At 38.5% G+C, this 25908-nt stretch overlaps 2 protein-coding genes across 5 annotated transcripts in view; one reads left to right on the top strand and one right to left on the bottom strand.

Annotated features, from left to right (window-relative positions):
* Positions 1 to 8178, top strand: part of DMXL2 (Dmx like 2) — a 47529-nt gene extending 39351 nt beyond the window's left edge. For both annotated transcript variants that reach the window (XM_063169704.1, XM_063169703.1), the window contains 10 exons: positions 50 to 136; positions 216 to 337; positions 997 to 1135; positions 2048 to 2108; positions 2185 to 2312; positions 3388 to 3465; positions 4056 to 4147; positions 4722 to 4774; positions 5396 to 5613; positions 6720 to 8178. In XM_063169704.1, coding sequence (XP_063025774.1) covers positions 50 to 136; positions 216 to 337; positions 997 to 1135; positions 2048 to 2108; positions 2185 to 2312; positions 3388 to 3465; positions 4056 to 4147; positions 4722 to 4774; positions 5396 to 5613; positions 6720 to 6929 — 1188 coding nt within the window. In that variant the 3' untranslated portion in view covers positions 6930 to 8178. The remainder of the gene's footprint in view (positions 1 to 49; positions 137 to 215; positions 338 to 996; positions 1136 to 2047; positions 2109 to 2184; positions 2313 to 3387; positions 3466 to 4055; positions 4148 to 4721; positions 4775 to 5395; positions 5614 to 6719) is intronic.
* A 1593-nt stretch (positions 8179 to 9771) lies between these two features.
* GLDN (gliomedin) lies at positions 9772 to 25908 on the bottom strand. 3 transcript variants are annotated; one of them, XM_063169709.1, is made up of 10 exons: positions 25819 to 25908; positions 21751 to 21802; positions 19675 to 19692; positions 18929 to 19027; positions 18593 to 18739; positions 17827 to 17952; positions 15047 to 15130; positions 14842 to 14967; positions 13970 to 14120; positions 9772 to 10630 (listed from the first exon to the last, which is right to left on the bottom strand). In XM_063169709.1, exons 1-10 carry the CDS (start codon positions 25849 to 25851, stop codon positions 10171 to 10173), a joined length of 1296 nt encoding a protein of 431 aa, XP_063025779.1. In that variant the 5' UTR covers positions 25852 to 25908; the 3' UTR covers positions 9772 to 10170. The 3 variants fall into 3 exon arrangements, with proteins under 3 accessions (XP_063025779.1, XP_063025777.1, XP_063025778.1); XM_063169707.1 differs by having other exon boundaries at positions 18650 to 18739; positions 25819 to 25900; XM_063169708.1 differs by having other exon boundaries at positions 18668 to 18739; positions 25819 to 25900.

The raw sequence follows: 25908 nt of genomic DNA, 5'->3' as shown, positions 1-25908 counted from the left end.
AAAAAATGGATTTTCACACTAATTGAAGTTTTTTATAAATGTTTTGTAGGTTGAAGCAGATCTTGGATACCCTGGAGGAAAAGCAAAAATCATTCACAAAGAATCAGATATGATAATGGCATTTGCAGTTAACAAGGTAAGCCTCAAATACTACAAGAAATGTAATAAAAGATCTTAATTATAGTTAGTATAAATTCTGTATTTGTGCTGCATAGGCAAACAGCAATGAAATTGTTTTGGCATCTACACATGATGTTCAAGAACTTGATATTTCAGCTCTACTGGCTGCTCAGTCATTTATATGGATTGGGGAAGAATATGACAGAGAATCTAAAAGGTAGGATTGTTTCTTTGTGGTTATATTAATAAGAATATTGATTTTCTGTGAGGCTGTATCTATAGTACCTGTGCAAGCACGAATGGAGCATACAAAAAACATTAATTACTCTTCTTCAGTAGGTTTCAGATTGCTTTGCAAGTGAGGGAAGGCAAGAGAATAATTACAGTCTTTAGGAATGCATGCACTGCACAGTGAAGTGAAATCCCATGTGGTGCACAAGATAATGAAGGAAGCCCTACCTTGCACACCCTGCAGTTGCCTTGCATCAGTGCAGTGTTGGGGGGCAGCTGTGGTAGCTGATGCTGGCTGTTCTGTCCCCTCCATTCCTGTGCTGAGAGCTGTCAATGCATCAGCTGCAGCGAGCACTCCTCTGTACCAGCTCCCTGCACACTGCGCACACAGGTCAGGGACAGCCCAACAATAAATATTCTTCTCAGGGAAGCTTAGATTCTTATACTGAGATCATCTCTTGAGATTAAACGTAGATAGATTTGGGGCTTATGGAAAGAATTTGTACTGCATAAGTGCAGGAATTACCAATTTATTGTCTCATTATTGTCACTTCCTCTACCCACTGCCATTAGGCTCTTGACAAATAATTAAAGATTATTAGGAGCAAAGAAGTTTTTGTTTAAAGCAGAACTGTTCTTTTCCAGTTCTGATGACGTTGACTTCCGTGGTTCTACCACAACACTGGCTCCTTCAAGTGCACCATCATTTGGAGTGAGTCAGATCCAGCCATCTCCATCCATGCCCTGGCTAGGCACTGGGCAAACCAGCACTGGAGCTGGTGTGGTGAGTACTTCTGTGTGTGTGCAGCTCAGGAGAGGAGGTGTTTATCATCTGCTATTTACTAGAGAGACCTAGTGTGCATTATCATCATACTGTCAATCCAGTACTGACATAAAAGGCCAACAGCAACCAAGACCTGGCCAAAAAGAAGGCCAAACTAAGCATTTCCTCATATACTGTAGCACAGAATTACTGTGATATAGAAAACAATGGGTCAGTCTGGGTGGCTTATTGTGGGAAATGGTAAAGGTAAGAAGACTTTCAGAAGGCTGCAGCTAGCCCTAATTGCTCTCTTTCTGTTTCTAAGGCCTGCAGCTGCAAAGTCTGAAAGTACAAAATTACAATAGTACAGCAAGCAAGGATATGAAACAATAATTTGAGTATTAGCCTTGGCCAAGATAGACCTTAAGACTGCAGAATATGCTTAGCAAGATAGTAGAAGGTTTTAAGCTTAATAAAGAAGTAATGTATATTGTTAATAGAAAGCATACAAGCAAGCATTGTGTGAAGCAGGTGTACATGTGCTTTTAGAGATTGGCTAGAACAGTTGTCTGTAAGCTTTAGCAATATACTATTGGCTGCAAAGTTTTAAAATGCTCTGTAACAAAGAAATCTTTGGCTGCTGCTGGCAAGATGTGAGCTGTTGCCATCTTCCAATTGCCTCAGCCATGTAATGACACTGGTGCTGCAATAAAGCTCAAGGAACATATCCCAGCAGTCCCATCCTGTTCAGGAAAAACCACCAACAGTTTTCTTTCTCATGGGAATTTTGATGTAGGACCATCCAAATAATGTTAGCTTAATAGATTATTTTTTTTAACTAGGGGACACTTACCATGTAATAGTATAAACAAAATTGAATAGTGTGTTTGTATTTTTCAAAATTATTTTAATTTTTCTTTGTTTCATATAAAGCTGATAAAAAGAAATCTGAATAACGTCAAGAGAATGGCTTCACATCCAGTCCATCAGTATTGTAAGTGAATCATTAGTATGAAATTTATAATTTTCTACAAAATACTGTACTATTAATTATCATCTTTTAATCTTAGATCTTACAGGAGCACAAGACGGAAGTGTCCGAATGTTTGAGTGGACAAGGCCACAGCAGCTGGTGTGCTTCCAGCAGGCTGGGAATGCCAGGGTGACAAGGATGTATTTTAATGCCCAGGGAAATAAGGTAAGGGATAATTCAGGCCATGAGTTGAAGGCTGTGAGTGTACTCCACTAGAGTGGAGAGCAGAAAGAGAACAAAAAGACATGCTTTGGCCAGACCCTATAAGGGATATGAAATGCAGAAAGAAGAATAGAGAAAGAAATTGGGAGGAATACCCACCTCCTCAGTTTTTCATGTTGACAATTCTATTATTTTAACAGGTCTTGTCTGCATTCTTACTCACAAAATATTTCACTTCATTATAGTTAAAAACTGTAAAAAGTGAATTAAAGGTGTTTGGGCATGACTGTACATAGCTATAAAACAGCAAAGGTGAAATAGCGGGAAATATAAAGTATCTCACAGCAAATCTATTTTCAGGTGGCATAGAATGTCATTTAAACTCATTCTAAAAATGTGTTTTGATTGTGCTTTGAAATATTGCAGTCTTACCATTATGTAGGACTCAATCTTAAGTCAGAAATTAAGATGTATTTGTTGCTGTGCTTCACATGGAGGTCATTCAGGCAGGACTTGTGAAGCCCAACTAAAAAGAGAAAATATAAAAAGTATTTCTCAATATTTCTAAAATTATTTTGTAAAATTCTTACAGAATATGCTGCATAGAATATACAATATTAAATGTTATTCATTTTGGTTAATAAATATAGCTCACTCATTTTACCATTCATGACTACAATCTTTGCAAAATTGTTCTTATCATGCTTTTATGGCATGTTATCATGCATCTGACTTTTTTAAAGCATTTTCAAGCAGAGTCATGGAGTAATGATGCCTTTGTTAGCTTTAGCATCTAACATTGAAAGATAAGCTTCCATGCATTCGCCATTTCCAGAAAAGAATTGGGTATGCAGGAGACCATCAATCATTAAATAATCATTAAACAATCAGCACTGAATTCACTTGGCTTCTAAACTAGTTTTTATTTTTTGTCATGAAGATCATTGTTATTGATATTCAATTTGCAGGCGAAGGCTTGGTGGTTCAGGGGGGTTTTTCCCTGAAGTCAGCAGTTTACTATCATGAAGCATCCAGTAACTACCATGTCATGCTAATAAATGCAATTTATTCTTTACAGTGTGGTGTTGCTGATGGTGAAGGTTTTCTAAGTATTTGGCAAGTAAACCAAACCACCTCAAATCCTAAGCCCTACCTGGTAAGTAAACAGATTTTATTTTGTTGTTATTATTATTGTAGAGAAAAGCAAAGTCTTTGAAACTTGAGACAGGCCCAGAGAATAGGACTTGAATGAGCATATTTGGCTTTGCTGCTTTTTAATTGGCACACTTCATCAAAACTGCAGAGTTTCAATGATACATCTTTGCTAAACCAATTGCACCATAACCATAAGCTATAAATGTGTAATTACAAATACTCCTTCAACATTGTCCATGTTTTAATTAATAATCAGAGCCACAACTAATAACTTTATAACCCCAAAACTTAGTAAAAATACACTCTTCAATACATTTTACTGCTTCTTGACATGATGACCATGCTTAATTTAAAACTCAGGCTGTTGTCATACACTATACTGCAAATTTGTTCTGTGTCGGTTATTGTAGTATCTTTTCATTTTGTACTGGATTTTAATCTATTGATCCATTCTCAGTTTCAAACTGTCAGTTTTTAAGCTTTGTTTCAAAGGCTCTGTGTTTTACTATCACTGACATCAGACTGACAGTAATTACTTCTGATGCAAATAACAACTGGTAAGGTTGCACTTTTCTGTTTTGTTTTTAATAGAGTTGGCAGTGCCACAGTAAAACCACAAGTGACTTTGCATTTATAACCTCCTCAAGTCTAGTTGCTACATCGGGACAATCCAATGATAACAGGTGTGTTTAAAGAAACAATGAAGAATTTAAAAACTACTTTTTCATCACCCTTAACTTGCTAAGCTCTTGGGCATTAATGTGTGGTTGACATTTTAAGGCTTGTTGTTCTAAGTTTTGTTACAGCTTGAACTTACCAGATAATTTCTTTGAATATCATTTCTTCAATTGCTTGTTTCCAAGTTTTGTTTGTGTGAGGAGTGGTCAATAATTGACCCATTTTTTCAGATTGTATTCCCAATGCAACTACTTTGATGTGATGCTGTTGCTGGGGGTAGAAATCTGTTCAGCAGAGCAAGATAATTCTTTTTCTCTCAAAAGAATAACTTCTATAAATATTTGACACAACCTTTGATCAGCAGACATTTTAAGGGTAGAAGGTATAGTTCCACTAAGAAGCATAAAAGAGCAAAGAAAATAATTAAAACTCTTAGTTCTTTGCAAATGCTCTCCAATGACTGCAGAGTGTTCAATTCTGCCTTCTAGACTGACATAAAATGTGAGCACTTTTGAAGTCATGTCACCCCATGAGTCACCTGGCAATAGGCCATAATGATTTTGGTTTTTTCTCCCTCAGAAATGTGTGCCTCTGGGACACCTTGGTTTCATCTAGTAACAGTCTTATACATGGTAAGTGCTGTGGTGAAAATTAAACCTCTGCTTCTTACTGACTAAGGAAATACAGCTTGTGTGTGCATTTGGGGCAAGGGGAAAACCTTATCCTGGGGAACAGATCTAAGTTTGTGTTGCACATTAATACATGCACCTGGTTCTGCATGTTCTCTACAATGATGTTAGTCTGCTCTATATGGAAAAGTATGAAGAAGGAACATCATAGAATGGTTTGGTTTGGAAGGGACCTTAAAAAATCATCTCTTTCCACTCCCTTTGCCATGGGCAGGGACACCTCTCACTAGACCAGGTTGCTCAAGATCAGCTATACTTTTTTCTAAATCGGGAATTTATCTCAACTTCATATAGTGAATTTTATATTTTCTGAAATTTTAAATTCAGGTATGACCCTCTATTCTAAAGTAACTTAGACTGCATATCGTGCTTTCATGTGCATTAGATCTAGGTATTTCTTATGAGAGCACTAAGCTGTCAGCTGATAAGACATTACCCATATGAAGGAATGTGTCTGCAAAGTTACAAAATATTCAGGTAGCAAGTTATAGAAGAAAGTCATTTTAAGATTGAGAGCTACTTACAGTTTCAAATCTATTAAATTCTGACATCCTTCTTCTTCAGCCTTCACTTGTCATGACCATGGTGCCACAGTACTTCAGTATGCACCCAAGCATCAACTGCTGATTTCTGGAGGTAGGAAGGGATATATCTGCATCTTTGACATCAGACAGAGGCAAATCCTTTTCACCTTCCAAGCACACGAGTCAGCTGTTAAGGCCCTTGCCCTGGATCCTTCCGAGGACTATTTTGTCACGGGCTCGGCCGAAGGCAACATGAAGGTAAGGCATGGAGGAGCTGGCTTCTGGGGGAGGGTGTTTGGCTGAAGGAGTGTATTGTCTTATGGAAATAGCCAGAGAAATGCAGTAACAAAACAAAAACAGTCCTCAAAACCCCGAACCTACACTTGATGTATAGCCTGCTTTACATTTATGCTGTAAATTGAAATGTACTGGTAGGCTTCTGAAGCAAGTAGGTTTTTTCCCCCCTCTAAAGGATAGTCTTCTTAAGGTTGTGAGACTGATTTTAAGTGGATAAAGCAAAGTGCACGGTTCTGAAATCTTACCTTCGTTTTTTTCTCACTTAAAAATATTCTGGCTTTGCTGTTGCACATTTCTTTGTAACACAGGGGGCGCTCAGTAACTTCAACATTGTGTTAAGTTTCTGTATCACCAAGTTCTATTTTTTTCTCCTGATGCTGTAGCCCCAGACAGCTACTGAGAGGGCAGAGTAGCAAGAAACAAACACCAACATGAAAACAAATGAACAAAACAAACACCAAAAAAAAATACAAACCACCACAGAAATACAGTCCCTGTTGTAACAGCCATTTTACCTGAATACTAAGAGAAGGAAATACAATATGGTAAAGAGAAGGTGCATAGAGTTTCTTTCCTTTTCTGGATGACTGCTTTACAGGGGTTTTCATGGCCTGGCCTTGCTGAGGCTCCTGCTGCTTAGGACACAATAGGCAGCTGTGCTTCCTACCGCTCTGCACACTTACAAATTGTGCAGCTTACTCTCTGCAGCATTCCTTAGCAGGAAAGCATTTCCAGGTGCTGAAAAGCTGACAGTAGTCATCTTGAATGAAAATGCAACCTTTCCATTTCTACAGCTTTCCAGGGGGGCAGATGGGAGAAGGACTCTGATCAGGTAACATAGGAAGCTTTACTCTGCCCAATACCCAGCTGGTCCACAGTAAGGCAGCCTTACACTGCATCAGCAGCCTCTCAAGACTCACGGACTTGTAGTAACTGTTGCAATGAGGCAACAAAAAAATATCCTTTATCTTTCTCAACAGAGTTTAGAACAGCCAGGAATCTGAAACACTGTGGGGAAAATACAAATCCTTTAATATTTATCTCCTTTTGTCATTCTTTTGATACAGGTGTGGAGACTGACCGGCTACAATTTAATTCATTCATTTAAAAATGAACATGCTAAGCAATCCCTTTTCAGAAATATTGGTGCTGGTGTCACCCAGATTGAGACTGTGCAAGGCAATCGTATCTTCTCCTGTGGAGCAGATGGCACACTGAAAATGAGGGTTCTTCCCAATGCTTTCAATGTACCTTCAGGCATTTTTGACATTCTGTAGCGTTCTGTGAGCTAATCCTGGTTTCTATAATGTCCCTGTGAGTAGCTAAAAACACAGTGATATGCACTGTGGAAAGAAAACATTGTGTTTCCTTTCAAATCAGTTACTGCAGCATTAAGTGTTATAGGGAGAAAACCAACACTTTACAGCAGGTATATTTTGAATATGCCCATAAGGATCACTGGGGAGGAAATGCATGTACTGGATTGTAAAAGCAAGGAATTCAACCCAGTATTGTTGGTCGTGGGGGGGTTATTGCTCAGTAACCCACAAGCTGCATTTTGTGAGTGTTGTAAAGATCCTGAGAGTTGTCAGTCACTTCACAAGCACTGTGGCTCTACAAGTCAGTAAGCATTTCTGACGTGATTCTGATTACTTTTACTCCAGTTTTTCCCGCTAAATGAAGCATGTATACAACTTCTCATTGTAAAATAGTTTAGTTCTAATTAAGGGTACTCAGTGTATTTGATTTCTGCAGGAAGTGTAATGGATGCAAACGCCGTGGAACATGTGCAATCAAGGATGTACTGTGAGAGATGTATCATTTTATGCTGAGATTCTTTTCCCAGTTAGTATTATTGCACAGTTGATACTGTAACTTGCACATCAATACATTTTTAAATGCGATGGGGTTTAATTTGCACAGTGTTTTCCTTTCTTTCTGAGCTATGTTTTCTATTGGACACCTGCCTTTACTTTAGGAATGTATTGTAAGCACTAAATGTTTGTAGTGAAAACATCCAGCATTTTAGTCAGCTTTGAGTTTTGAAAATCATTTGTCCAGAAAATACTTCATTAAATGAAGCTGTTAAGAGAATACCAATGGAACATATAATGCCACATTTCAGATGAATGTCAGGCTTTATGTGGCCAGCTAGTAAATAGTGGATAAAACTGGTAATTAAATTATTACCAGAGTATATTGTATAAACTATGCAGAGTTCAATATTGTTTGCTTGTAATATAACTAGCTACTGTTGTCAGATGTATTTTTCTGTTGTAAACAAAAAACATGTTCTTCAAGGACTGGAATGGATGTCTGTGTATTTAAATGTTAACAAACTGTCTTATTCTTCCAATGAAATTTTGATGTCTGTGCTGTATTGTAAGATATACTAGAACAAAAAGCACCTTTCTCCAAAGGTGATTTTAAATTGCAGCTTGTGAAGTAGGAGAAAAGAAGGAAGGGTAAATGTCACTGTTTAGTTTTCCCTTTGTAAGTTAAATAAATTACTTTTATTTCATGAAACAGCCCATTCTAGAACTCTTCCTTATATTTAAACAGATTTATCTAAATCTCCAGTACATTGACTGGATACTTCCTGAGTTAGCTTTAACTTGACCTCAGACTGTACTGAAATAAAAAAGATTAGCTGTTTACATTTTGTTTTCAGCTGTTCTTGACAAGTGCAAGGTTAACAGAATTAAGTTCCACAGCTGCAAGAAGAAGAGAAAGGAGGTAGAATTTCCTGGCTATTCCTTCTCCAAGACATTGATCCAAGTGTTTTAACAATGTTATGCAGAAGTTTACCATGCTTTGACATAGGTACATTATCTAGAAAATATCACATCTGACTTGAACTGTATTTGCCCGAGTATATTGCTGACTTTAGGGGTATTTTAGCTGTATTGTGGTATTAGTACCACATTTCAATTTTTGAAAAAAATACCACAAACAAACATGAAAAAACTCCCAACCAAAACCTTCACACCCCCCACAAAAGTCACAAGCAGCCCACAGAACTGTAGCTCTGGAGTGTGTAGTGTCACACAGGTATAGATAGAATTTTTAGTTTGTGAGTTCTGGTGTATAAACTAGTTCAAAGCATTAATCATGACTTTTTGTTCCCTTCTGCATCTCTCTCCTTAGCATGCAGGACCTTAGTGATAACAGCAAGTATCCTGAGAAGAGCCCAGCCATCCCTGTGCCACACACTGGAGCTTAGCTGCAGCAGAGGGATTCCTCCAGCACATTTGCTAAACAAGGTTCTGCAGGCACAGACATTCCCAAATTCATTAATCCCTTCAACAGGGCCTGGATCATACAGGTATTAAACAGCTCAGTGCAGTTCAGGATTTAAGTAACACTTTGCTCCTAAGTATTTGAGTGCACTCCATGAACTTTAGCAATATGCACAGGCAGCTTAGAAATTCAGGCAGGGGTTTTCCAAGACCGTGATTTTGAATCTAGCTAGATAAAACAATAGGAGAGGTTTTTGTTCCAACATTAAATTTAGAAATCTGAAATACCAGAACAAAATTAAAATTAAAAAGTTCCTATTATTTCTCACTTTCAGCTCAAAAATTTGAATATGAATTGGCAGTCTCAGACTTAAAGTTAACAACAGATTAAGTCACTAAGCAGCATGATGATTCTAAAAATAGCAGCAAAAAAGTACACACTTCATTTTATGATTTCATCTGTGTGGATCAATGTGGGGACATTTTATTTTAGTAATATGCCTTATTAAATAGCTATAAGCAAGTTATACTGGTATAGTTTGCATGGCAGTGAGAGCCAAGGAAGAGTCTGCAGCAACACAAGAAACTCAAATAACATTAAAAATGAAATTTTAATCATAAAGGTTATGCCTTTAATTATAAAGAAACACAATTCATGTCTATTCAGTTGTATTTAATGTCATTATTCCCATTTTCCTTTAGCTGGATTTTGCTTTTGATTATTAACATTTGATTTGACTTGTCAAATTTTAAGCTTTCTGCTTTTTTTTTTCTATTTAAACAAGTATTTCCATTCCCATTATTTTAAAAGTTTTAAAACTTTGTCCAGAAAAAGTGGTCACACAGAATCCATGGAAATTAAATGAAAGTGACAAAGGTATTTGTACACAAAAGTTCATTATTTAGGTGTTTATATTAGACTGTCATCACTGACTAGAAAATTATTGCAGAGAAGATGATGGTAAATAAAAGTTACAAATAGTCTCTGCTGATGGAATAATCAATGTACATTAGACACAATTATCAGCTGAGTAACAGGAAAAACAAAAGTATGTCTATGCTGTGTGCTATCCGCAATAGTGAACAACAATTTTTTAAAAATATGAGGATGGCCTATGTAATTGAAGTGTGTTTAAACAAAGGCACCTGATCTCCCTTTCATACACACTTACACACCACCAGCAGCAAACAGAAAATTATTCCAAGTGAAGAGACTCCCATGTGTATGTCATAGAGTTTAAACAGATGCTGTAGTCAAAGGTGGCATGTGAAAATATATTCATGTGCCAAAACGGACTGGGTATACCATTAAGCTTCCATTCTCCCACGTGTACAAATTCTTGTCTCGCAGACTGTACGACAGCATAGCAAGAATAGACTGTGAAGACCGTAACTTAAACCTTGCATCAATCTGCTTCCCTTTCAGTAAATCAAAAGCAAAACTTACTGTCATGTCCTTAGTGTCAGTAACATACAGAATGCCACAGGCTATGAATGCATTACCAGCCTTGGATTTAGGATAGGTGGTATTGATGTGCCAATTGACTGAGAAGCTTTCTTCATCAATGTTGGCTACCATTATATTTTCATCAATGCTTGATGCATATATAATCCAAAGACCCTTCTCATCCACTGCTATGTTGAAATACGTCTTGGAGTTAGAGAAGAGGTAGTTCTTGCCCTGGTGTAAGGCCTTTTTGATGTGCAGGGTGTGCTGCGAGTCTTTATCGAGCCCGAACCTGAAATGAGATACAGGAAGGATTCAGTACAGGTGACCAGAGCTCAGCACACACACACACAGGGTGGTGAACCACTGATAAGAGTTAGTGTTGAAAATATCTGTTCAAGGAGCATTCTGATGTCTTTTAAGACTAAGTTCTCAAAGGACCTTCCAAAACACTAGGAGAAAATTATAAAGTCATAACCAATCTGAAAGGTGTGCAAGAACATGGATTTGCTTTTGGTAGGTTTCACTTCATTTAGTCTGTGATCTTTATTATCACCAAGATGAAAGAAGCAACTAAAAGGAACGGGTATGAAAAAGAATTGAATACCAGGTGAAGGCCCAGAATTGGGGAATGGAATCTATACAAAAGTTTGCTTATGGACTAGGTGGAGCTAAAGGAAGAAAATGTGATTGACCAAAGCAGCAGGAATTCTGGGCAGCTTCACCTAGTCTTGGAGTTCCTCTGATGAAAACAGTCCAGATAATGTGGTGGTTTACTCAAGCAGACATCAAAGGAATTAAAATCCTACTTTTGCAGAGCCAAAATTGTGACCTTATACTGGCCTCAATGGGACAGTCTGAATTCTTCCATCTCTGATGTATAAAATTGTTTTTATTCCTTGAGATTCCTTAATAGGTTGATAATCTGAGGGCAGGAGCAGTGAGCGGCTAAATCATGTTCCTGTACTGGTTTAGGAGGATAATCAGCTCTTCCTGAGACACATCTGCTGTCAGCATTTAATAACCCAATAACACTGGGTTTCAGCAAAGGCAGGGAGAGCATGGCTTTATCTTTTTAAATAATGCCCTCTGCAAAGAAGCACGTTTCAGTGTCTGACTTCTCTCTCACTGTATAGCTCCATGCTTCAAAGAGAGGAGGGGAAAAATACTACTCAATAAAGGAATGTGCTACACTTGCAAGTATTTTTTCTCAAAAGATAGGCTTAATCACAGGAACAGTTCAGATCCAGGAACATGCAATACTGGAAGAATAATTTTTCTTTTTAAGCAGCATGGATAGCATATATTGGAAAAACCATGGTAAGAAAAGTTAAGAATACCCAACTTAGATCATTCCCCTCAGCTTTTGTAAAACTCACATCTGCAGCAACTCCATATTCCAGCAGCATGTGTGTGCAATAAAACAGCCAGTTAAAGGCTGGAAGAGATTTGAGAAATACATGTGTCAACCCTGTTAATCTTGTTCATTGTTTCACCTCTATAAATAACCTCATGCAAGGGCTAAAAGGACAGACCTTAACAGACCAGGACTAGTTGGTCAGAAATGCAGATTTTTTTTCAGGATTCTCTTCTACTAAAAGCCAACAAGATAGAAAGCACCCCAAGATTCACAAGTTCTGCAGCACATGACACCCTATCTTTTCCTGTTATTTACACATCAAAATCTGGAAGGGAGCAAAAATGTGAAGTTTAATTCCCAGGTTCTTTTGGGCTCCCCCAGTCAGGGACAGTCCAGCCTGGAATTCCAAATGGTTCTGAAATTCTTTGATATTCTGACATCCTGGGGTAAATGACAAGATATAGTGTAATAGTTTCATCAACCACAAGAAATCAAGCTACAAACATTTTTCTGATCACTAATATCAACAAAGTCAATCAAAAATAACAGAGATAGTAACACATGTTATGAACCAAAGTAAAAAGAATGAAACTATCACAGTGTTGGAGGTCTGACCATCATGAGAAAACCTGCCAAGGTTCAGACAAACCTAGTTTTGCCTGCTTTTAAATATGACAAGAAACTCTTTTTGAATGTTTTTACAACATTTGTGAAATGGACTAACCAGATCCTCACCTCTACTTTCCATTAAAACAATACAACAACTCCCAGAAGCTTTTATGGAGCCCAAATTCAAGGACTTCAATGTCACAGAATCCATAGTGCCTCATTCTGTCTGTGCTGAAGGTAAATAATCTCAGAGTGAAGAACAGAACAGAAAGGCCATTTCTCAGCATCTCCTTGAGAGGATTTGAAAATTCCACCAACAGTTTGTGTTCATCTGTATATGAAGGCATTTCCTGATTAACGGTATGCAGGGTGAGGAATCTCTGCCCTATCACTGTGTATTGCTTAGACAGTGATGGTCTTTTACAGACTACCAGAGAAAAAGCCAAAATATGTTTAAAGGAGGCTGCCAAAAAGTGAGCTTGTGCTTGGCAGAATAAATATTATAGAATCCTTGCAGCTTGCTCACATTCCTTGGCATGCACATGAGTATAGGAAGGCAGCACTCACACCTGCTTGGGAACAGACATCAAAGTATAGTAAATGTTCTTGGCTCAGACATCAGAGTCGTGTAAGAACTTGAAAGAACAAGCAATCTTTCACTTGCCCTTGGACTGTCTTTGGCTCTTCCCACAAGGTGAGATTCTGGGGTTGATTTGTATTGTTTGTCTCTGTCCTCAGTAGAAAGTTAAATAAGAGATGTAATTCTCAGTTCTAGTTTGGGGAGATGTATCAGGAAAGTAGAAGAAACTTCTTATTATGAGGAAATCAAACACTGGAGCCCCTCCTCCCCAGTGGAATGTGCAAATTTCCAGGTCGCCCTGTCCTCAGCAGGTGCCTCAGTGCTCCCCTCTGTGCCAGCAGCATTCCCTGCTGCTGCCAGCCAGAGCAGAGCACAGCAAGGGCTCTGCAAAGCCAAGTTTCATGAGTAGGCCATGGTCACAAAACTACCCACCTACACCTCCCACACTGCAGCTGAACCACTTCTGACTCAGATGCAGGTAGGTGCACAGCTTATTCTTCTAAATGCAATCCTTTCTTCTGGTACCTTAATTCCTTAGTCAGTTCTCATTTCTTTCTTGTGATTATGAACACAGCAAAGAATCCGAGCTGAAGAGCACCCACAGCAATCTAAAGTTCAATAGAACCTGTCTCTACCTGGTTGGATCCCAGGATAGCCAAGAGAATTTGTTGTCCTCTCTGCACATGGCATCTTGTTCATCCTGGGGACCTGTAGCTCTATGACATGATAACTGCAGAAGTGAACCCCTGAGACACAGGGCTGAACAATGCCTAAAGAATTATCACAGCAGAGTAGTGCCCCTGAGTTATTCTCCCAGTTTTCCTCTTCCCACACCATCTGCACACACAAAGTGGAAGGCTGGTGGCCCAAATTTTTGTTACAGATTGGAAAGAATGAGTTATTCAGTTCTGGAAAAAGCTCTGAACCATTCTTCTGTTCTTCCTGTTTAGGTAGGACCAAAAAGAAATACAAAATGCCACAAGGAGAATTGTCTGCTTTTCTGAGGTTCAGCTCTGGCACTCCAACCCATTGCTCCTCCTTTCACAACTTCACTTGTCTTAGGCCAACTATCTTTGACTTACTTCTGAATGTAACTGGTTCCTCCCTGATGGTAGTAGAGATGATTGTTTTGTACTGCATGACCACATCCATAGAAAAGTCCTGTGATGTTAATGATCCTGTAGCTGCCATTCAGCAAGGCATCGAAATTTTCATATTCTTTAATATAGTTTCCTAAACAAAGAGGAAAACATGTTAAAAAAGAACTAGCATTTGGTTCATCTAATTTTGAGATCTCTATACTAAAGTTCAGTCTCTACTGAAAGTCCATCTCAATCAACTATCAGACAAACACAATTGTATTTGTGTTTTCAATAGTGATTCACGTTGCTGGAATGTGAAAAAAGAATCCAGAGACACACAAGAGTAATTTATAGAAAAGATGATCAAGAGCCTGCTTCCCACAGACCTAATAGGTCCTCATTCTGAACACAGGTGATGTATATGCAGAAATATTTCTTTTTCCCACTTAAGTCCTGAACATTTCCCTGCTCTAAATGTAGCTTTTGCAGCAGTTGCCTCATTTTCATGCCTAGCTAAACAAAAAGGCAAAACTCCGAGCTACAATTTAAGGAAGTAAAGCCATAGGAAACAGAAACTCTTGAAAGAAAAAGATAAAAGGCCACAAACAATAGACATTTAAACTTGGATTTAGTAAAAAAAAACCCCAAACATAAAGCTATTTTAAAAATCTGATGTTGACTCTGAAAATGTCTAAAGATATATCTAAAATGCCTACAGCCATATGTATAGTCAAGTATTAAACAGGTAATATGGAAAATATTCTGAAAAAGAGGTAGGTAAAAACTCATCATTCTTACAAGTTTAGGCTGAAAGGATTAAGGAAGGAATGTCAGATAACAGATTTTTGGTCAGTGACTACTACTAAAAATACCTAAAAAATGCATGGTGAGCCAAATCCTTTCATCACTTATGTTGGCAGGTTCCCTCATCCAAGTTCCAAACGTTTGCTGTACACTGACATACTGATCAGGACTTCCTACAGACGTTATGACACATTCTGTGGGGAAAAGGCACATGTCCATGATCTGTGACACTGAGAGAAAGTAGCACTCCAGTCACACTTCGTAGCAGGTTACCAGCTTTTTTTGAAGGGGGTTCTGGGGTTCTGTCTTCAGCCTTTCCAGCGAGGGTATCATCATTTGGTACACCACATATCTCATCTAGGGTGAAGGGAGAAAGAGAAAAATTACTTGTTTTACCCTATTTGACATGATAGATGGACACATCAGTGACTCCACTAAAATAAAGGAATGATAACTGGGATTTTGCTTCATCTGGAAAAAAAAAAATGCTTATGTTGGTGTGGTCAAAAATGAGATAAGAAAAAGCTTGCTCTCACTTCTGCCAAGGAAATGAAGTGTTGAGGCTGACAGTCAGCTTTGAGGAGTAACTAATTAAATCAACAGATTTAGTTCCTTAGCTGTGAATTTCTGAGTAGCCACTTAGGAAGAGAGAGTTGCCCTTTTCATGACATAACTTCGGGCAGCTGAGGAAGCTGGAAAATGGCTGATTCAGTAAGAGAAAAAGCATTTTCTTGGGAAGGAGTAGTTGTTAAACACAAAACCTTCATGCACAAATCCCCACAGACCATAAGATAGGGTCGATCCTGTTAGCAATAGAACATTTTGGTCATGTTGTTAATGCCCAAGACAGTAATAAAACAGGTACACATGCTTTGAGCACATAATGCATGAGCTTGACATCCATGCCACTAAAGAAGCAGGATGAAATACTAAGGGAAATGACACATTATATTATTGACACACATAGAAATTGTTAGAATCACATTAGAATCAAACACCTGGAAATATTTTTCCCTGTCCCACAGCAATTTAAGGACTAGCTGGCTGGATTTGCTCTTAGAATTCACTTTTAAAATAATGCCTGAATTAAATTTTTTATGGACCATTTTCTTTAGAGCCAAGTATCACTTCTGCCCTTAAAACAATGTGACACATTTCGGTTTGCTTAGAATGAATAACCACAGAGAACAGTTCTCATCTTTCTGCTAGTTTCATTGTAGCCTTGTTTTCTAATTCCATTCTTAACTTTTATCTCCAGTTTTTCAGACAGGCTGTGCTTTACACACAGGCTGCACATTTTTTAGACTTGCATTTTCATTGTTGCCTTCTAATATATTTCTAGGATTTACAGGTCTGTGATCAAGTTTAAGTGACAAAGATAGTTAAAAATAGGAAAAAAATATAAAGTAATGCTGAAAGGGTACCATGACATGCAGGAAAGAAAGGACAGATAACACTGCATTGTTGTTTTCTCCTTTAGGTCATATCCTCCTTTTGTTCCTGCAGAAGAAAACTACTCCAAGATGGAGCAAGAACAACATGTATTTCTCCCTTCCATTATCTAGGGCATTTGGTGAGATGACATTGAAAATTTGCAAGTGATCACAGTGTATCTCCAAGTAAGGCACAAACAGTCCACCCAGCCATGGTAAGCTGAATGCCTACAGATAGAATTTACCAATCCCTCGAGATCCCCTTCCAGCTTCTGATCCCAAAATACTTCCAGAATATTTCAAAAAACAAAATCACTCAGCAGAAATTATAAATTGCAATGCACAAGATGATTTTTCTTGGGCTGAGTCTAATAGATGCAGTTGACTGAAGGAGCAGTTCCCTGTACAGCAATTTATCTAAAACTACCGGAGAGCCAAGGGCCAGCTCAGGGTTTGTAGCAGATCTGAGTGCAGGATTTGCCTTTGAGAATATTTGCAGTACTTCCAGCTGCATGGATTAGAAAGCAACTAAAATTAAAGAGACAGTTTTCAATCAGAGATTCTTATGGGAAATTTTCACTACTTTCTTCCCATCAAAAACCAAGATAAATATCTCGCTGCTTCCTATCATAAAATATTCTGGGTGAGAGTTAATGGAGTTTAAAAGTCATTAAAACTATTCATTTGGTCTGTTGGGGGAAGGTGGGAAGGATGGAGCAGAGATGTTTTGTTTCTTCCAGAATTCACCAAAGTACCAGAGAGAAAAATTATACCTGCACTTCCAACTAATTATTCTCTTCTCTTGAAGAAACTAAGTTTTACCAGATTCAAAATTTATTTTGAAAAAGCCAGGCTTGTATTCTTATGCAATAAATTAATTACAATTGTAATTCAGCATATGTATTTTCTTTCCTTGAAAGAGTAATGAATATTTAATTACAAAATCTGGATTATTCCTTGAAATTTAGTAATAAGATCTCATGGTTTGCTGAGTCATAAAACATAAAAGCTCATCGAGGAAGATCTCATCTTTGCAGAGTTATTTGAGTGTAACTCCCATTTTCCTGCTGCAATTTAAAATCCATCAGAGAGCTTATCCTCCAAAGCATTTCAGTTTGTTTCAGGACTTGAAAAGAGGCCACCTGAGCAAATGGCCCAATTATCTCATACAACAGTTGATGCATTTCTGAATTTCAAATAGGATGAGATTTCTGCTCCGGCTCTCTCCTGCCCACTGTAAGGAGGCTCCCTGGGCTCTGTTCTGACACTTCAATGGTCCAGAATCAGGGGTTTATATTTACATCTAAAATTAAATATTCATTATCTAAAAGCCAACTGTTTCAGCTGCATTTCTCTTTCTTTCCAAATTTATCCCACCTAATAGAAGACACCATTTGTAAATACTTTGCCTGAGCATTACCAAAACACAATTAGAAGACCAACATGAAGGTAGGCTGCTGCCTTACACAAACTGTATTTCAGCAAAGCACCTGAACACATGTTCAGCTTTAAGCTTATGCAGTTTTAGTGGTGCCAGCAAAACTAAACCCCTGCTGTTTTGAGCCTTGAAACAATGGTTTAATCTTGGTTTAATGGCAAAGAACACTGGAAAGCACTGACCTGTGCATTTGCTGCTGTAGATGTTCTCCTGAAGCTCCACTTTGGCTTTACCTTTACGTTTACCTGGAGGCCCTGGGGGTCCAGGAGGTCCAGGGGGCCCAGGTGGTCCAGGCTCACCTTTTGCACCTGGGTACAAAATGCAGTGTCAGGACACAGCCCTTCCCCAGGCAGCAGGAAACCTGCAGAGAACTGTGCATGTCCACAGGACACCCACAGAACAGCCTCTCTCTTTCTTCAGAGGTTCCTGAGTACAGAATATGGTGCAATAAACTCTCTGAAATGCTGTTTGTTAGAAAGTGAACCAGATAGAGCTTCACAAGGAGTAGCACATCAATGCATTTTATCTGTCTGGATTACAGGCCCATTAGAGAGTTACCATTTCAGATGCTACACTGCTGTGATTTTACACAGTTTATATTTGGCTGCTTCACATATTCCTGAGTGAAATCTGCCCCTCATTTTCTAATAGAAAAATAAAACTACACTGGAGCAGGAGGAAGTCAAATGTATGAAAGCATTCTGGAAAGGGTGATATTCACACACACTTCAACCCAAAGGCCAAGCAGAAATGTTTTTGTGAAGATTTGCCTTGCAAAGAGAACAATCTCCTGTGCATAGCAATACTCAGACTTCCCTGTGTATATAAACCCTATTTGGACAGGTTGGTCCTCCCCTTGCAGATCATATTCATGCTTCAGAAGTGAAGCATATCTTTTTCTGTCAAGTACACTGTTGCAAGAGAACTCCCAAGAGCACTTTTCTCTACCTTCTAATATCACATCATTGTTTGCATCCCCCTTTTTTCTCTTGGATCCCCTTGCACCTTTTCCTCCTGGCATACCATCCTTGCCAGGCAAACCCATTTCTCCTGGTTCTCCTTTCTGTCCTTGATCACCTTTTGGTCCTGGCAAACCTAGAAATAAAAACCATTTCAGTATCAAGAGCACTGCTCCAGTATTAAGCACCAATAAATAAATATTTTTTTTATTACAAACCATATCCACTGTAGTTATGGATGCACTTCACCTCTATTTAGCTGGATAGCTGTAATTTCTTTGGATTTCAAAGCAGCACTGTAACCTAATATGAAGGGAAGCTGTACCTATTTTTCCTCTTTTTCCATTTACTCCTGGTTCTCCCTTTTGTCCTGGAGTTCCTGGGATTCCATCTGATCCATTGTAGCCAGGCAGCCCAGGAGGCCCTGATCAAAGCAAACAGCATAAATTAATTTTCTCAGTTGAATGCAAGTTACCATGAAATCTACTATCTTTACATGCAGCATGTTTATTTATATATTTAAACCCCAGCAAAATATAACTCATACTTTTCTGATAAAGAGAATTATTCCAAGCAGACCCACAGGTTAAGCAGCAGATAGAAAACAAGTAACCATTCATAACATAGCCTTGCAACCACCTGAGAACTGAGACAGAATTCAGTAAGAAAGGAGGAAAAGTTATGGGGGAAGTGGGAAGGTGTAATCAGTAACCAATATTTTTTTAAAATATCATTTTAGTGTTAAATTGTAATATCCATTTCCTTGGGAGGTTAATATATAAGTTCATCTCTTCACCTAGATGCTACTTAAACATATTAATTTGCTTTTGATTAAATGTTCTACTTCCTCCACTAGAAAATGAAGATGTCTAAAAACTCCCCTCTCTCAAAAGGGGCATGAACTGACTTAAATACAAGCAGTATCAAGGCAGGCAGTCATTCAACCCTCCCTTTATCTAATTAGCAAGGGAAGACAATTTTGTGAAAGATGCATTTCTGCATTTCAATGTTTTGTACCAGCAACTGTTTCAATTACCCCCAAATGTTACTGAAATTGTCCAAGTGTCTTACCTGGGGGTCCTGGGGGGCCTATAACAAGAGAAAGGAAAGAAGAAATAGTGAGTTTAACCTAGCAAGAAAACAAAGCAATTCCAAACTGAACTGATGAGCACTAGATCAGAACAGTAAAAGGGTAAGAAAATCCCTCCAATTTCAAAATGAGCATTTATCTGTTCACCTGCTTTGTATTATAAATAACTTTGAGCATTAGCAGTGACTGAGACTTGTCAAAAGAGTAACACCTTTACATAAACATGTTTTGTTTTTTTCAAATTTCCATTGACAAAAGTTTGGCAAAAACCTCTGCAATGTAACCTCACTGTCAGGGGCTTTGGTGCCTTCACAAAGCCATGGATGCAAGACACCTCACAGTCATATTTCCTTTATGTTCTTCAAAAACCTCTTCTAGTGGAAGAATATTGGCTTTACAGCACTGATGAATGTCACAATTAAAAATCCTGTTGGATACACATTAAAAATACATGCCACACTTCCCTGTGTTTTACAGATTGCAATTCAGGACTAAGACTATTTAAGAAAGAAAAAAAAGTCTTGTCATTCATATAAACAGTCAGAGTTTTCACATGTGACTTATCCAGTCTGGATCAAGCTTCCCACAGAAACTGGTTGGTACATTTAGCAATTGGATTTGCTTCAGTCATTCAGCAACTTGTAATACAGAAAAATCTGCCTCACTCTTAGACAGCGTATATGTAGGGCCCTAAAGAGAAGCAAGCATAGCAGGCAAGAGTAAAGAAAGATTAACCAGAACAATGTCTGTGATTCCTCACCTGTGATCCCCAATACACATCAAAAAACTTTTAAATGGAAAACCAATTGGAGAATACAAAGGTGACAGTTGCAATTAAAGAACCAAGTTAACTCTGAACATTTTTATCCAGCCGAAGTACTGCCTTGTTTCAACCACTTTTTACAACAGAAAATAACAGTAATTACTAGATTTCCCTAAAGATAACAATTTCAGCATTAATTATGAAGCATTATGAGTAAAGTGAAAACCATTTTACAATACCATTACAGGAATCATCCCTTTTAATCAGTACAGGCAGTAATATCAGTTAACATCTTTCTGCCAGTAAATGGCTATTTCCTTCACACTATATTACATCCATTAGTGCATTGAATTCCTTCCTCATCCCTAGAGCTGAGGCTCCTTATAAAAGCATAAGATACATAAGAAAGGTGCTTGAAAAACCAGGAATGTCATTAAGGCCTACAGCAGAGAAAGCCACTCAAGTATTGGTGTTAAGAGAAAAAAAGGTGCAAAAGGCACCAAGTAACATGAATTTACAAGTCTGAAGCCCAAAAAAACCAAAACTTAGATTGTCTGTGCTTCAGCCACTGTTGCAATCAGAACTGATGTATAGCTCCAGAAATATTATTTAACATCTGTGTGTACAATGGTAGTTCTCATTTATGTTTAATCAGTTGAGTCAAATGGACCTTATTGAAAATTCAAACTAGACAGCAAGTGAAGCATTTTCTTTAACTCATAAATCTGGCTTATTTCTAATCTTCTCATTTCCAAAAGGAACACAACTCTGTGACAGACCTCCAAGCTGGACCATAGCTCTTAAATTGGCTGCTACCAGACACATCACCAAACCCCACAAAGCTTTCCACACCTTCTCGCCACTCAGCCTTCAGCAGCTCCAGGTCCTCACTGGTGACATGTGACCTCACTAAGTGCCACTGCTCCGCTGCACTTGGAACAATGGGAGCGAGTTTCTACCCCCTGCATGTTCATCCTGTGCTAGGCATGAAGTGTGACATATGCAAAAATATTGTGACTAAACCTCAGCTGGTATTTGAAACACCCAAGTCTAAAAGATTTGCTTATGAAAATGACATCAAAGAGAAATGGCTCCAAGTAGCATCAATTGAGCTCCTTAAATTCCAGCTTTTATATTCAGAGGATACAGATAAAAGTGGTACATATTAACCTTTTTTTAAGACTCTGATAAATAGCAGTATTTTGACATAGTTATTGATCTCAGGTTCTTTGAAAACACTGTTTCTGGGTTCCTGGAGGTAACACAGGTGTAATAATTAAGGCAGCAAACATACCTGTTAAACATATCCCCTTTGTGCTGTTACACAAATCCACCATCACTCGGACCTAATATTGCAAAGAAATTAAAGTTGAAAACAATATATTTCATAAAAGTATCCGGTTCACTTTACCTACGGAAATAATTCCAAACCCAAAGATACTACTGGCCCTCTGTGCTTATTAGAACGAGCTATTCAGAATTCTGTAACACTGTTACACCATCCATCTCTTTGGGCAGTGGAACCTCAGTTTAATCCTTACTGAAAATATGAATAAAATATTGGGCAGACAACTCCATACATCATTTAGTCATTAAACTTCACACATTACTGGAACACATATGGTTGTCCAAGCATGGACTCTATCAGCAGAAGGTATTAAAATCCAATTATCAGCCAATAAAAACTACATTCAATTTTATTTTATGTTTGTATTAAGTGATGGGAACTTTTCTAATGAAGCATACCCAGGGAGGAAGATGACCTGTGTTCCAAGTAAGCAATTTCTTATCTTTGAATAACCAAGATGTGCAAATTTGAAATGGACCTTCATCCACTCAAAATAATTCAAACAAAAAGACAAGTCTTTATTAAATCAAGCTGGAAGACACGTTCATAAAGAGGCTTTTAATCTAGAGTAGACTAAAATTTATCAATAGAGGAGTCAAAATACACAGTTCTTGGCTGAGCAAACATTCACATTACATGTCCTGCATAATGAGAGTCAACACTAAAACATTTTGCGACTCATCAAAACAAACAGCAGAAATATTATGACCATGATCTCTGCAAGTCCCTGAGCTCTCTATGGGAAAGTCTAATGTTTATAGCCAGAAAATAAAGGGTCACTATTTCAGGGCTGTGCAATGAGTGATAATTTATGAACCATTTACCCAGAGCTGCACATTTGTTGATCTTTGTGCAGTTACTCAGTCTACAATTAATAGAAATTAATGGAATGCACTAGTCCCAAAAGACAGAAGGAACAAGTGCAAGGCAATCTGAAAGGCAGATTAAAGCTTAATCCTAGCAAGGTTATTTGCCACTGTCAATCATTATTTTTTAAATTATTCCATCATTAGTTTCAACTGTCAAATCTAACAGACTCAAATAGATGACAATTAGTTTGGTGGAAAATATCCTTTTGCTGCAAAACCAAACCATATTTGACAACGAGTTTCTGTTCTGTCTGATACCTGCTGAGAATGTACTGATTCCAGACTGTACTGGAACAGTACATTTAGAATTTCAGACTGTTTAAATTAGCTGAGAAGTGCTAACTGATTTTAAATATCAGAATATGCTTGTTTTCTTTCCCCTCACACTCCTCAAAAACACTTGGCTCCTACCCTGTAATTTGTAAAATACATGTTGCCCATATGCACTCCAATTCTAACTGCATTTTAATTTAAATAGTTCTGTTGAGGTTGTTGAAGTGATCACAGCTCGCTTTGGGGCCCTCCAATTATCTCAGCAGCACTACTTTTACCAGTCAGTGCAACTCAGGTGGCAATTAAAAAACAGGGCACTCAAGAAGTGCAAATAGCCTGTGACAGAAACTCCAGCTTAGCTATGAAAGATACCATTCACAACCAGCATCATCACTAAGAAAAGCTACAGATAAAAATATATAATTTAAATGCTAAAATCTTAGTTTCCTCATGGAGAAATGGTGGGATAATAAAAATAAAATAAACTCCTAAACTATGAAATATTACTCAGATAATTGGTAGACATCATCTCTTGCACTGTCTTAAATCACACTTTGAATCTTGGCCTGTACCCTCCCATCAGCCTTTCTGCAGCAGCAGATTTGCCAGTTTCCTATTTTTACTCACTTGCAAAATAAATATACATATACTTAAATAAGAGGCCCTTAACAAAAAATATGCTCGTGTTATTAGAGCTAACATGATTTAGCTCTGATCTAATCTCCAGAGAGAATCTGTTCAGACCAAGCCTCTGCTCAGGCCCACATTGAACAGGAGCCACCAGTGCCACAGGGGTCATCCCACCAACTCTGAGGAACTTTGTCTCACACTACAAAAGTAGCCAAGACTTCAAATTACATTAGTGGGAGTTAGATTCAAAATACAGAAATGCGGGAGTGGGAGGAGGGGGTGCTTGAATATTTTTCTAAGAACACTTTTCCCCTTGAGCAAATGATTCTGCACACAGTTACACACTGTGCAGTGGCCAGAATGAAAAATGTTTGATGGGAGAAAGGCATCAAACCCTCCCAAGGAGCTCCCTGCAGGATACACAGGTTTAAATGAAGCACATCACACACAGCATAGTCACAGTGGACATTTAGAGGCACAAGTGCACAGTCTGGCCACGTGCTGTTCAAATATACACAATGTGCTCAGTCCTAGTTGGAGAGGGCAATAAAATTAATGTAATGTAATTAATGTAATCATGGTACCTATTGACAGCAGAGTAGCACATTTAATGGCCACTGTCAAAATTATCCAGACACCCACCTGCAACTAATGATCCCAGTCTGAGCACCTAGCATAAATGGCATTGGCTGTCTTCAAGCCCTATCAGGATCAGAATCCTTTCCCCAATAATTTTATTTGTGGATCTTTTGGACTCAAAAGAGCAATTCGTATCAGATAGAGCAAAACAAAATGCACCTGCCAAATTCAGGGATGACTTCCTAAAATAAGTTGTTTAAAAGACAGTTTTGAGTACAAAATGATGTGACTTTACAGATTTTTACTGTTTGCAGAAGTCTTGTGCTGCAAATTCTAAACTTAAAGCACAATAACTTAGAAGGCCTAGCTTAAAAAAAATATTACTCTAAAAACCAAAGTCGTTATCATGACTCCATGCTTTGAACACCTGTGCTTGACACTCTCATTAGCTTTAATATTAATGGAGATGTTATCACTGTAAAATGAGGATTGCAATAGTTTATTAACAGAAATGCCATCAGAACATGACTGAAGAGGTACTTTCTCTAAACAGTTTTTTAAACCAGCAACATTAATACATGAGTTAGAGCCTGAAGTTACACTTTTGTGCATGTAGACCTGCAGCCCTTACTGGGACAGTTTCCACCAAAGTTCTCTCAATAGTAATATTTTTCTTGCATTTCTTCTATCTCAAAATGCAAAAGCTCTTCAGTCTATTCAAAATTTGTCAGCTATGCAGCCTGTGTAATTTTTCAACTGCATGACATTAGTTCCTACTGAGCATCATCTTTTCACTGATGTGCAAAAAACTGTGCTGTTCTACCACAGAAAGGACATACAGTTCTCCTGATCCATCAAATACCACTTGAAATTTAGCACTTACTGGAAGGGCATTATCAGTTTCAAAGAGATGTCAGGTGATATCCTGTGCCTCATGCTGAGATGCTGAACAGCACAAAACACACGGGGGCTCTGTTAGTGGTGTTAGCTTTAAAAACTGGGAACGCTGGAAACTGGAAGGCTTGTTATTGCAATGAAATTTTGGAGTTTCACTAAACCCCCAACTGTGGTTATGATATTTTCTGAAAAATCCTTTCTTTATGATTTTTTCTCCTGAGAAGCTGAGAGACCTCAGGACCAAAACGTAAACAATGGCTATCTGCTGCTGTGGAATGCAACAGGCGGATCTGTGATTGGTCTCGTGTAATTGTTTCTAATTAATGGCCAATCACTGTGCAGCTGTCCGGACTGTCTCAGTCAGTCACAAGCTTTTGTTATTCATTCATTTTCTATCCTTAGCTAGCTTTCTGATGAAATTTTTTCTTCTATTCTTTTAGCATAGTTTTAATATAATATATATCAAAAAATAATAAATCGAGGCTTCTGAAACATAGAAACATAGAGTCCCATCCTAACACCACTGCGAGCCCCCATCACACCCAGCCTCCCTCCCTTTGTATAGGTCTGGTTCGCAAAGTCGGGCGGTACCCTGCGAGCCGAGCCCGGCATTGCCAGAGCAGGCAGCGGGGCAGAGCCCCGCGCTCTCTCCAGGTAAAGCCGCCCCGCAGGAGCCAAGGCGGCTGCGTGCCCGCCCCGGGGCCGCAGCTGGGCCAGGCCCGGCTCTCCCGCCCCCGGCCCGCTGGCAGCCCCGGCGGGGCCGTACCGGCACCATGGAGTAGGTGAGCATCATCATCATCTCGTCGCCGTCGGCGCGCACGTGTGCGCGGGCGCGCTCCCCGCGGCGGCTGCGCTT

This window comes from Melospiza melodia, chromosome 15, assembly GCF_035770615.1.
Source record: "Melospiza melodia melodia isolate bMelMel2 chromosome 15, bMelMel2.pri, whole genome shotgun sequence".
Lineage (NCBI taxonomy): Eukaryota > Metazoa > Chordata > Aves > Passeriformes > Passerellidae > Melospiza > Melospiza melodia.
The sequence above is the reverse complement of the archived record's forward strand: the minus strand, read 5'-3'. Positions and strand labels throughout refer to the sequence as shown.

Excerpts from the sequence above, each read along its gene's own strand:
- GLDN (XM_063169709.1), bottom strand. The coding sequence starts at position 25,851 with ATGATGATGATGCTCACCTACTCCATGGTGCCG. Across the intron at positions 18,740-18,928 it reads TGGAAAAAGAGGAAAAATAG|GTTTGCCAGGACCAAAAGGT; the intron begins GTACAGCTTCCC and ends TTTTATTTCTAG. Across the intron at positions 17,953-18,592 it reads CAATGATGTGATATTAGAAG|GTGCAAAAGGTGAGCCTGGA; the intron begins GTAGAGAAAAGT and ends TTTTGTACCCAG.